The 13,125-nt window shown below is 41.9% G+C and overlaps 1 protein-coding gene across 11 annotated transcripts in view; it reads right to left on the bottom strand.

Moving 5' to 3' along the window:
* The window catches only part of HSPG2 (heparan sulfate proteoglycan 2), a 2,126,006-nt gene that overhangs the window by 839,784 nt on the left and 1,273,097 nt on the right, over positions 1 to 13,125 (bottom strand). For all 11 annotated transcript variants that reach the window (XM_044063227.1, XM_044063230.1, XM_044063231.1 and 8 more), the window contains one exon: positions 3,740 to 3,920. In XM_044063227.1, coding sequence (XP_043919162.1) covers positions 3,740 to 3,920 — 181 coding nt within the window. The remainder of the gene's footprint in view (positions 1 to 3,739; positions 3,921 to 13,125) is intronic.

The raw sequence follows: 13,125 nt of genomic DNA, 5'->3' as shown, positions 1-13,125 counted from the left end.
GTGGCAGGGGGTAGAGTGAATGACAGTCCCTTGTATTGGTGACATGTCTCTGCCCACCAAAGAAACTCCTGTTGCAGGCAGGAAATGACAGGAATCACTGTTCCCAGGCTGTGACAATGTTGACTCCATAAGCTTTTTAGGTACCATTGGAGTTTCCTCATATGCAGTCTCGCATATGGAATTAGTAGAATGCAGGATGCCATAAACCCCAAAGCCTGCATAATTTGTCTTGCAGATAACTGGATTTTTGTTGCCATTTGTTTGAAGTATATTGTCAATTGCATTTGTTTGTCTGGCATGAGGTAAGCCATCTGGGCAGTTGTATTCAAGGTTGCACCCAGGAATGTAATTATTTGAGAGGGTACCAGTTGTGACTTCTCTTTGTTTATGGTGTACCCTATGCATGCTAGAAGCCTTTTTACAAACACCAGATGTTGAAGAAGAGTGTCCTTGTCCTCTGTCTGAATGAGACAACCGTCCAGATAAGGAGAAATTTGAATGTTTTTTTTGTCTGCAGAATGCAATTACTGGTGCCAGGCACTTTGTAAAGACCCTGGGTGCAGTAGATAAGCCAAAGGGCAGTGTAGAGAATTGTTAATGCAAAAAGCCTGCTTTGAAGTGAAGGTATCCTCTGCAAGATTCCCTTAGTGGGATATGCAGGTATGCCACTTTTAAGTCTAGAGTTACCAACCAGGCATTCTGTTGTAAAGTCAGCATTTTGAATTTTGGAAAGTCTAGGAACGTGTTCAGAATCGATAAGTCCAGTACTGGACACCATGATTTGTCTTTTCTGTGTACCAGGAAAAAAGTCTTGAATAAAATCCTTGTCCTTTTTCCTTTTCTGGTACCAGTTGAATAGCTCCCATATCCATGAGGGACATTTTGTTTCTGGGCCTCTGCCCACTGGTTTTGTGGCAGATCTGGCCTTCTGTTTGGAATTGGCAAAGTATGGAAATGAAATCTGTACCCCTGGGATACTATGTTTAATACCCACTTGTCCTGGGTAATTAACTGCCAATTTTGAGCATGAAGTGCTTGTTTTCCCCCCACGGGGGCTGCCAAAAGATAAGTGCTTGGAGATGGTAGAGGAAAGTTATTGAGACTGCTTACTGAAGGGTTGTGCTTTGTTACCTCCAGATTTGGAGGTGGAGGCACCCCATTGCTTTGTCCTGTAAGATCCCTGTGATTGATATCTGGAGCCTTTGGAGCATGTGGGTTTGCCCTGAGTGGCTCTGTTGGACACAGGAAAGGACCAATTCTTAGTAGGCCAGTGCCTACTGAACCTGGGTGGCTGCACTTGCAAGAAATCTTTTACAGTTTGCATAGCTTTAGCTTTGTCTACCATTTTCTTTAAAACCTCTTCTGCCTTATTACCAAACAGAATATCATGCTGCAAAGGGGTATCCAACAATTTAGCTTTAACATGGTCAGGCAGATTTTGCTCCTTGAGCCGGGCATGCCTTCTTATCACAGATCCAGTTACGGCGGCCCTGCAAGAGGCCTCCAAGGAATCAAAACCACATTGCAAAGTATGCTTTCCAACCTGTTCTGCTGAATGCAATAAATCAAGTAACTCTTTATTTTCCACACAATCAGAAATCAACATCATTTTCTGTTTCAGTAAGCCCATAGCATGCTGTTGATATTTAAGCATATGAAACTGGCAGTTTAAGGCCCTGATTGCCAAGGATGCAGACGTAAAATCTTCTTACCCCATCTATCCAGCACCCTGGAATCTCTATCAGAAGGAGTAGGAATTTTGGCTGTAGAAGCCTTAACACCCTTGGGACCCTGAGAAATAGTCTCAGGATCAGCAGCAGGATTTTTGAAAAGAAATTTGCTTCCCACAAGTAATGCAATTATTAACTTTTACTGACATTGGTAAGGAGCAAGAAAAAGTTTCGCCAACGGGGTACTTAGCTTTAGTTTGAAGACTTCAGTTCTGAAACTCGAAAATGAAAACTTCAGGAGTCGGCCGACTGGCACTTGCGAACTGCTTCTGCTTCGGGCACCATGTGGCAAGAAAGACTGATTAAAATGGCATCGGCTGCATGTTTTATACCCCTGACAACCTGACGTCATGGAAGAGGAGATCGCAACTGACGCAAGACCCAAGACTTTGTTATTCAGGCTGACTGAGGGCAGCCTGCCAGCAGATTACCCAAATTTAATGACTGCAACAGTGAAACACGAAGAACATCAGAAAGAGGCAGTTTATCTGGTGGAGACTGGTGGATCAGTTAAAACAATTATTTTCAGAAGTGCCTGATGGAGACCCACTGCAGAAAAGGTCTGGCAGTTCAGCTCAGATGGTTAAAGCTATAAGTATTAAAGAGCTTCAGCATGTAGTCCCAGGATAGATTTCCACAATTTCTAGTTACAGATTGTGCGACACTCAGCAAGTGATTTAATGAGACAGTGCTCCTAGGCAACCCATGACAATGGGTACTTGTATCCAACAGGCTTACCCATTTAAGCAATAACTACATGGAAACATATAATCCTAGCCCACACTGGCATCAAGGTATGTTCAGCAACAGGGGAGGAAAGAGTGATTAGACCTCCAGTTCTACAGTCATTCAATACAAGTGGGTATGAAGGAGTTGAATGATCGGCTCCTTACTAGAGGCTCATACTACCTAACTGCTAGGTCTGAGGGCCAGTGCTGGAGGGTTGTATGCAAGTGTGCTGGTAAAGAACTATGGAGAATCAGGCTGGGGGGAACTAGAGATACAATTCCAGCTTCAGACACTTTTAAATAAATAAATAATAGATAAAATGACTAACAAGCTGAGTGAGGGTACCACAGTGCATTTGGTTCACTGCAATTTATACCAAACATCTGGTGCAAATCTGAAGGCTTCTGTACATAGTTTGGAAAAACTTAACTGCCAAATATGAAAATATTGCAAAGCCTGCTAATTATATTTTGAATACATTCAAACCCTTCCGGAAACACAGCCCATACAATTCACTTCAACTATGACAGAAAATTCTCATAAAACGTACTACAACAGTAAGATGTGTTACATCTGTTCTTGTTAACAATGTGTAGTACAAAATTTAAGCAAATTAAAGCTGAAAGCAGTGACTGTATTTTCCCATTATCTATTTTCTTGGAATATTAATACCTCTGCCATACAGTTCAAAATGCTAGTATTTAGAAGATAGAAAATCAATGCTGATTTTGGAAAGGGGTGACACAGTTATTCACTATTAACCTCACTGTTCTCTAACCATGTCAAAAACTACAGAAGTTACCTCTGATGCCTTTGTTATTTTTATCAGTGCTCAGAAGTAGTAGTGGGATTTCTCTGACACTAAATCTCACCTTGGTGTCATTTTGAGCTTTGGCTTAGTCGGACATACTCGGTCAACAAATGAGAAAATAAATAAATAAAATACATTTACTGGTTTAAGATGGGTCAAACTTGTAAACGTGCTCAGCTTATAACAAAGCTCATTCTAATTCAGTTAACACATCAAATGTGTAGTAGTTAATGCAGAGTTTGAGTATAGCTGTTCCAAGCAACCTAGCATAAGGAATAATGTTAACACAGCATTTTCTTAAAGCTGCAATTAAGAGTGTGCAGGTTTTTTTGCCCCAAAACAGAAATTATTTTCCTGTAAACAGTTTAATACTGTTAGCAAAGAACAACAGATGCAGGTAGTGCAGTCTAGCAGGTACCACATACCGGGAAAGTAAGGGGGATAAGTAGCGAACAATGCTAACACACACCTGTTACAGTTAACTCAGCAGTGCCCTCGTCCATTGCATACATGTTAGATCCTGTGCAGACATAAATGCCAGCATCCTCCGGCTGCACATTTCGTATTGTCAAAATTCCATTGAAATCCATGGCACGGTTAGACAGTTTCCTGTTATTTTCTCGAGTCCAGACAAGAGTATAGGCTGGTGACTGTGGACAGAAGAAAAGAGTGCTTAGACTATAACAAGACTGTAATAAGATACACTTATGAACATTCCATAATATTACAGTCTATTCTCCATTTCTTCTAAATGCCAACAAGCAAAAGGTTACCAAGTATGTTTTTGCAAATATTCACAATATATTTTCAGCACAAGTCAAAAGTAATATGAAAAACAGTAAAGTGTGAACACTTCAATCAAAAAGTGCTGAATTAGTTCAGTCTGATTTTTCTGAAACACTGAAAGAGCACTATAAGGATGATGGCCCACTTCTGTTTTTTCTGAATGTCCTTTAGCTGATGTCAAAAATGGAGTTGAAAGAAACACAGATTTGACCCTTCAAAGAAAAAAAAAAGTTTGAAAATTACTGAAACTGTATTATGGCATTACAGTGCACAGACCAAATCCCTTCTGATTCCAGACCATACAAGACTGGTCATAGCAGACATGCCTACCTACAATGCCTCTTGCCATAGCAGCATCTCTGTCTGATTGATTACCTCACCACAGCCTGACTGTCTAACAAGAGCAAGAAAGTCTCTCATTCAATTCTATTTCCAAAGCTTGAGCACCTGGAGGGTAAAGGCCACTGCCCCTAAGATAAGTAGCTTTATAGTTTCATAGTTTCATAGTTTCATAGTATAGTACTAGGCTATCTGACCTGGGGCATTTGTAAGCCTAGCCATAGTGATGTGGCATTTGCCACCCCATGAAATGGTACAAAAATGTACAGAATAAATTTAGAATACTGTGTCTAGTAGTGACACAATGAAGGTCCCCTTATATAATAGAATTAGTTTACTGTGCCCCTGTCTAACAGTGACACAGATGTGACCCCTGGGGTAAACTTACGATCTCCCATCCACTCATCAAGATTTCTCTTGAAGAGAGTCAGTGAGGGGCTCTGCCTAATACGAACTGGGATCTTGTTCCAAAGCTTGGGAAGCCTCTGGGTTATGAATCTATCCCTCCAGCATGTCCTATTCATACTTGTGCCGAGGTTTAAGTCTTTAGCTCTTGTGGTCCTGATGGACTTGTATTTTTGAGGTGGAGCATGTCCATCAGATCCTGATTGGACATGGCCTTGTACATCAGGCAGAGATCACCTCTGAGCAGGCGGTATGATACTGAATAGAGCTGAAGTTTCTTTAGTCTGGCAGAATAAGACATATGTTGGAGACCCTTGATCCTCTTGGTGAGGTACTTTTGTGGTCTCTCCAGCTGTTGCAAATGCCGGGTGAGGTACATACCAAATGGGGAATTGTACTCAATCATGGGTCTGATGAGGGAGGAATATAGGGGTACAATGACATCCTTGGATCTGGATGTGAATTCCTTCATGATGAGGTGTGCAAGGTAGAATGTTTTTCTAACCACTTTGGCAACGTGGGTATCAAATGAGAGGTCGCTGTCGACTTGGGTCCCTAGGTCTCTGATTACTTTTTCAGTACTCAGTGGGTTGCTGTCTATGTGATAATTTGTGGGTACTTTGTTTTTCCCAAAGGGGATGACTATACATTTTTTGACATTTAGTTTAAGGCCGTGACTCCGGCACCAGTTGTCCATTTCTGTGAGGCCTTTTTGTAGGATGTGTGTGTCTGCTGGTGTATCGACTATGGCGCCTAGTTTGCAGTCATCTGAAAACTTTGTCAGCCACAGCCCTCCCGTGTTTGCTTTAACATCTGAGAAATAAATGCCGAACAAGAGGGGTCCCAGGACAGATCCCTGTGGGACACCACTTGTGACTGGCTTTGAGTTTGACATTGCTCCAGCGATTTTAACTTTATGAGTTCTGTCCTTTAGCCAGTTTGCAACCCATCTAGTGACATAAGGGTTTACATTTAAGCTTTTGAGCTTATCTATGATGCCTGAGTGGGGTATTGTGTCGAAGGCCTTAGCTAAGTCCAGGTATGTTGTATGGACTGCTTTGCCCTCGTCAATGGCTCTAGTGACTGTTTCGAAAAAGTCAACCAGGTTTAAAAGGCAGGATCTGCCCTTTACAAAGCCGAACTGGGTGGGGTCAAGTGTCTGTAGGTCCCCTATGTCTCTGTTTATGAGTTCCATAATGATTCTTTCCATAGCTTTGCAGACCAGGCTGGTTAAGCTTATGGGGCGGTAGTTTCCAGGGTCTGTAGAGGCACCCCCTTGTGGAGTGGGACCACTGTTGCTGTACGCCAGTGTTCAGGTACATATCCCGAAGTAAGGCTAAGGTTAAATAGCATTTTTATGTGTGGGTTTAGCTCCTCTTGGAGTTCACGTAACACGCAACCCGGGATACCGTCAGGTCCCATTGATGCTGTGTTTTTTGCTTTGTTTAGGGCGGTTCTCACTTGGACATCTGAGATGACAGGGAGATTACATTCAGCTGGGATAAGTATTTCTTCTTTTGGGGGTGAAGGAGGGGAGAAATTTGCACTGAACCTGTCAGCCAGAATGTTGGCAATATCTGTGGGTTCAGTGTATTTTTTATTGTTGTGAACCAACTCTGAGCATATCTGAGGGTTTCTGCCCAGGTTTCTAACATAGCTGAAGAAGGCATTGTGGTTATCTTTAGTGTCCTTAGCGATTTTTCTCTCAAAGTTGGCCTTGGATGTTTTTATGAGAGAACGTAGTTTTCTGCTAATGTTGATCAGAGATGTCTTCCCTTCATGGGATTTTGCTCTGACGTGCAGTAGCTTCCTTCTTTTGTTATACAGTTTGTTTATGGCTGAAGTCCACCAGACAGGACGCTTACCTTTGGTGGAGAGGGACTTGGATTTGTTTGGGACTGCATGATCCATGCATTCTTGGAGATGTCCATAGAAAGCATTTGTGAAGGATTCGGCATTGTGGGATGTGGTATCCACTGGCACAGTGGGCTTAAAGGATACCATCTCAGTCTTAAGAAGAGTGAAGTCTGCTTTTGAGAAGTTTTTCACTGTGGTCTCTTGTGCTGGGGTGGAGGTGGGATATGTATATCCAGGGTGATTAGTTTGTGGTCAGATCTCACTAGTGAGGGTATACTTCGGTGTGGAGCATTTTGTCCCCATGTTTGTGATGATCAGGTCTAGTATATTATCTCCCCTAGTGGGAGAGGTGACTAATTGTTCCAGTGCATTTGAATTTATGAATTCCAGGAACCTTTGGGCTAGGGTATTAGGGCTAGAATAATGTACCCAATCTATGTTTGGGTAGTTGAAGTCTCCCAGTATGATGGCATTTTGTGATACATTCATATCCTCCAATGTCTTCAGGAAGGCTGAGTGGAGTTCTTGAGATTGGGAGGGTGGTCTGTAACATGCTACCAGTTGTATAGCAGTTTTGCCTATGGTTAGTTGCACCTGTATGGTCTCTGATGCTTCATGTGTTGCTACTAACCTGGAGGTGTGGGTGTCCTTGATGAATATGGACACTCCCCCTCCCTTTGTGGTTCGGCCCGGGTTTTGGGGCCGAAAAGCATGATACGAGGTATAGCCTGGTAATGCTGGGGTGATCTCAGGAGCCTTGAACCAGGTTTCAGTTACTGCACAGACGTCGATGTTCTCCATGCTGAGGAGTGCATCAAGTGCCTGCATCTTGAGATTTAGACTTCTGGCATTGAGCAGCATTACCCTTAGTTTTTTTCCATTATTGTTTTCTAAGGAGGTGGGTTTGTCTTTTGAGCCTCTTGCCTAAAAAAGGCACTATGGGAGTGGCAAGAGCCTTAGCCAATATCCAGAAGCCCAGTGGTGACAGGTGTAAGCCATCCCTTGCGAAGCAGCGTGGCTTGTCCAACATGTCATCCCAGGCAGACAGACATTGGATCCCCTTAGAATGACACCAGTACTTGAGCCAGTTGTTAATGCTGATCATCTTGTCTTTGTATTGTGGTATCATTCTTGGTGAGGGCAAGATGCTGCTCAGGGTCAGGGTCATACCAGCCTGGGCTACATAATCGGAGAGCTCCTCTATGTCTCTTTTCATGTAGTCCAGGGAGGTACGTCTCAGGTCATTCACACCAGCATGGACAATGACGGAGTCATATTTGTACTTGCTTTGGAGTGACCTGAGTGCGTGTGTTATGTGGCGGATCCTAGCTCCCGATAGACAGCTCACAGTCACCTTCTCCTTGTTCAGCCTGGTCAGCGGGACATCAGTGTGTCTGACTATAGAGTCACCTATTACTAGTGTATCAGGCAAGGTGTTTGGCCTTAAGGGCTGTGATTGGTTGACACACTGACTTACTGAAGTATGTGTTGCATGTGTTTTGTTTTGAGGTGGTGGATTTTTGGGTGTCTGCTTTGGGAGCCTCTATTGTTTTGGTAAGTTTTTTATTAGAGCCTCCGAGTATGTCTTTGTGTTTTTATGTGTTTGGTTTGCAGTTGTGGTAGATCTATGTGGGACTGGGTTTGTTGTGTGTGTGGTTGCCATCTCCTCCTGTCTGGCCATGCCAGCCCTGAGTTGAGAGAGTTCAGCCTCCAGTTTGGCTATATAGTTGCATCTCTCACATGTATTTGTGTTTGTTGGGAGGAGGAGAGGGTTGTCTGTGTACATTAGACAATTGTAGCATTGTCTCAAGATATCCAGATTGACCAGCTGAACTGGAGACGATACCAGTAATCTACCACTCGACATGCTAGAACTGTATAAGGGAGTGCTGTACCTTTAAGGGAAGTGGATATTCACAGGGGTGGTAAGTAGATGTAGTGCTTTACTTAGTATGAGAGTGCTTACTTAGTAGAGAAGTATTGAGAACAAGTGCTAGGCTTATAATATAGTAAGTAGTCTGGTTACACTAAGAGTAGAGCTTCCTTAAGGGAAAATTTGGAGAGCAGACTTGGCGGAGCCAGAAAAAGTTTAACCTTGTTTAACCCTATGCGCACAACCACAAAGCCGGCAAATGCTGATTTTAAACAGTGAACTACAAAAGAGCTAGAAATGGTCCAAAACAACCAATTACTACAGCTTCTTGTGCTGAGGTCACTTCCTACAGGGACAGGTAGGCTGCTCAAGGCTCCCCACTCCCACTGGTGAGCAAAGAAACTTCCTTCTATCCAAGTAAGGTAATGGACAACACAGGAACTACACCACAGCCCAGAATACAGCAATGCCTGTAAACTGGTCTAAACTAGTCGAGGAAGGCGGGAAAACAAGGATTGTTTTTGTTTTTTTTGGTAGAAACACACAGAAAATGCAGGAACAGTGATAAATTAGTAACACAGGCTAGCACACTTTAGTGGGCAGCCTCCACAGTTAAATTAAACAAACAAACAACAAACTTTCGATCAAATTCGACTAAAATGTAACTTTAAGTGCAGATTTTAAAATAATGCAGCAAACAGTTAAAAAACAGTTCAAGCTAGTTCAGGGTAAGCTACAGAAGCTATTCCAAGTGAAAAAAGCAAAGATACTTAAATCCAGAAAGTGGTCGCTTTTCTGAGTTCCCTGCTGCTAGGACCACTCTGCAGACCCACGAGGAGCTTGTCTGAGTAGTATAGCCAGAAAAAAACGCCCAGAGGCAGATTTTAAACAGTGAACTACAAAAGAGCTAGAAATGGTCCAAAACAACCAATTACTACAGCTTCTTGTGCTGAGGTCACTTCCTACAGGGACAGGTAGGCTGCTCAAGGCTCCCCACTCCCACTGGTGAGCAAAGAAACTTCCCTCTATCCAAGTAAGGTAATGGACAACACAGGAACTACACCACAGCCCAGAATACAGCAATGCCTGTAAACTGGTCTAAACTAGTCGAGGAAGGCAGGAAAACAAGGATTATTTTTTTGTTTTTTTGTTTTTTTGGTAGAAACACACAGAAAATGCAGGAACAGTGATAAATTAGTTACACAGGCTAGCACACTTTAGTGGGCAGCTTCCACAGTTAAATTAAACAAACAAACAACAAACTTTCGATCAAATTCGACTAAAATGTAACTTTAAGTGCAGATTTTAAAATAATGCATCAAACAGTTAAACAGTTCAAGCTAGTTCAGGGTAAGCTACAGTAAGGTCCCATTTAGGGGAAGGGGGCGGTCGGTTTTCCTCTCACTAAACAACAGCCAATATGGTCCCCAAAAACTGCATGTTAAGCATTGCTCATCAAAAACTATATTGGGTTTGACAGAGAGAAAAGTATCCCACACTAAGACTGACAGTTTTAATCCACTAATCCAGATGCTGGTGACAGGATCTGCCCCTTTCAGATGGTCAGAGATGGACAGATGACTTTGCAGCCACTGACAACTTACTGTACAATAAAGCATGTTCATGTACATCTGATTACAGACAAGTCTGCACTTCCAACCGTGTTACCATCCAGGATGTCAAGGCTACAACATCCATAGCCCATTACATATATAAAATCCACTAACAACAGAAAACATTCAGTTCCATCTCAGTGATGGCAAGTCCTGATATGGGAAACTATAGGATTTCTCTCAGTTTATTGCTGGATACAGGACCTGCATCCATGAAAGAAAACCCAAGCAAGGTCAGTTCCAGGGAGTCCCTAAGTAACCAACCTGGTACACACTGAGTGCAATGCAAAGACCACATAAAAACATTCTGATATGAAAGTGAAGCCTGCACAGAAGAAACCAAAGGAACCAGTTGTGAGTATCCCAGACAATGAAATACCACATATCATCCACCACGGTGACTTAATTTTGGATTAGCCCTAACAGGGAAAAACTTTCACCTGGAACATACTCCTTTATGGTATTATAAAAAAGCCTGATTATACAAGATTCTGATCTGCATTTGTTAACTGGGTCTATATTATTTCATAGAAAGACATTTCCATCAAACACCTCTCCATCGACATGAAACTGTTGAAATTCACTTCAATCGAGGAATTTTTCCAACGGCAATGAAACAATTACCCATAGCACAATGGAACACACATCCCACTAAATCAATCCCACCCAAGTGGGGCACTTTGCCCCCCCCAACTATATATACCAACTCTGAGATTGCACTATAGTGGGGAAAAGGGCAAAGTAGTAGAGTTGGCCAACTACTTCCTTACCCTGGGAAAAATCCTGCAATTCTCTGAAGTGAATTTCGATTGTTTGGTGTTGATGGAGATGTGTTCTATGGAAATATCTTTCGACATAGTAATATAGACCCTTGTTAACCATCTCAAAGCCTCATGTGAATATATAAGTGCCATACAAATAAAGGCAGATTACTGGAAGGGGTGCCTTATTTGCACTACATTCTTCATATCTGACTTGCAAAGTTTTGATTTTCTTAACCTAAGTGCTGCACAGTATGGCTCTTTAACAACTTACCATAGAAATCCATGTAAAAACACCAGGATACATGTCATAAGAATATTTATAAGTGTTAGTCAAATATCTTTGAATTTATTACTGCTCAATATCTGAGTTGTTTGGCTTCTGCTACATACAATCAACTGCATTACTAGCTGAGTTAAGTACAAACTTGCAGTGTTAAAGATTGCACTGCATTTTATTTTTCTGTGTATTTAATTGTTTTATTGAATATTATGGTCTGTGTCTGTAGTTATTTAGTTTTCTATTTAATTGTTTCATTTATTTAATTTTTTATTTTATTTTACACTTGTTAACTTGGATAGTCCAACTGGAACAGGTCCATTTTCAGTGGAGGCCCGGGGAGAAAAGCTCCAGAGTTACAAATACAAGTGTAAAGAGAACATTTGTTGCTAACAGCTACATATTACAATTTATATAATACAATGAGCAAAAAATAGTAAAATTATTATACAAGGCTAGTCATAGTATGAAACATCTTTTTAATCTGCTTTGCATGACAGAGAATTGGCTATGTTACAGAAACCTAGACAGGAGTGCCAGTGGATAAGAGGTAGGTAGTTAGCTGATACATGGGCAGATCCAGGTTTTTCTAAGATGTGCTTTGAGTAGTGATTTGAAGTGGGAGTTTGTGGTAGTAGTGGTTATGCTAGAGGGGAGAGTATTCCAGTATTTGGCTATTTTGTGGGAGTATAGGGCTTTGCCGGCAGTATTGTTGGCTCTGGTGATATTTAGGAGAGGTTTGCTAGAAGATCGAAGAGGGCGAATGGAAGAGTAATGGGTTAGTAGTTGTTTTAGTAATGAAGTCTTGTTTGGGTTGTTTAGGATGTTAAAAGCACATGTAAGCTGTTGGTAGCTAAGTAATTGTGGGAATTCGAGCCATTGCAGTGGTGGGTTTTGAATGGGGAGTTGTTTGCAAATTTAGCAATTCTGTTGTAACATCCTTCGAATTTGTCAAGGTCTATTTTTCTAATATGGGTTAATATGGGTGCAGCATACAATAGTGTGGATAAGAGATGAGTTTGGGCTAGGGTGATTCTTGCTTTGTCAGTGAGAAAATTCTTGTGTCTATAAAGAGTACCCATTTTTTGTGGACCTTCTGGATAGTTTGAGCTTTGTGAATATCGAAGTACAGATTTTTATCAGTCTCAACTCCTAGAAGTTTTGTGTGTGTAGTAGGAGAGATGACTGTGCCATTTCTAGATGTGATTGAGAAGATTAGGGAAGTGGATCTAGATTTATTGGGGGCAAACATGAGAAGTTTTGTTTTATTAGGGTTGAGAATCAATTGGATGCCAGTGATCCAGCCTTCTGCGGAAGAGAAGGAGTCTTGGGCCAGTTTGTTTAGGGTGGTATGAGATGGGGCTGCACAGATAAGTGTTCATAGGTTCATAGGTTCATAGGTTCATACTAGGCTATCTGCCCGAGGGCATTTACAAGCCTAGCCCATAGTTTTGTGGCTTGCGCCACCCCTTTAGTATGGGGAACTATACCCATTATTTAGCTGTGCCTCTGTTGAGCAGTGACACTGAGGTAATCCCTGGGGTATATCTGCGATCTCCCATCCATTGGTCAAGATTTCTCTTGTTGCTCATAGTGTTGTGTGCCTCCGACAACCTGCGTCTGTCCAGTAAATAGGTATGGATTGATGTCACGAAATAATGAGCATTAAGTATAGCACTCCACATCCCGCAGAAGAGTCATGACAATGCAAAACCTATAGTATTCTATCAACGTTATAAGCTTGTAAGGAAACTAGTTAAAATGTGTCCCTCTTACTCCCCATCATGTAGGGTTTGCGAGATTTGTTGCTCAAAGCGGTCGAGAGATATGGTTCGCACATATGTACAGTAACAAGCCATGACATTTGTGTAATGTACAACTGCATACCTGTAGTCACAACATGTCCAAGAAAATAATCCCCGTATGAATGAATACAGGTAA

This window comes from Protopterus annectens, chromosome 2.part1 (genome assembly GCF_019279795.1).
Source record: "Protopterus annectens isolate FY-2018-M chromosome 2.part1, PAN1.0, whole genome shotgun sequence".
In the NCBI taxonomy this organism is placed as follows: Eukaryota; Metazoa; Chordata; order Ceratodontiformes; family Protopteridae; genus Protopterus; species Protopterus annectens.
Note: the sequence above shows the minus strand (reverse complement) of the source record. Positions and strands in the feature narration are given on the sequence as shown.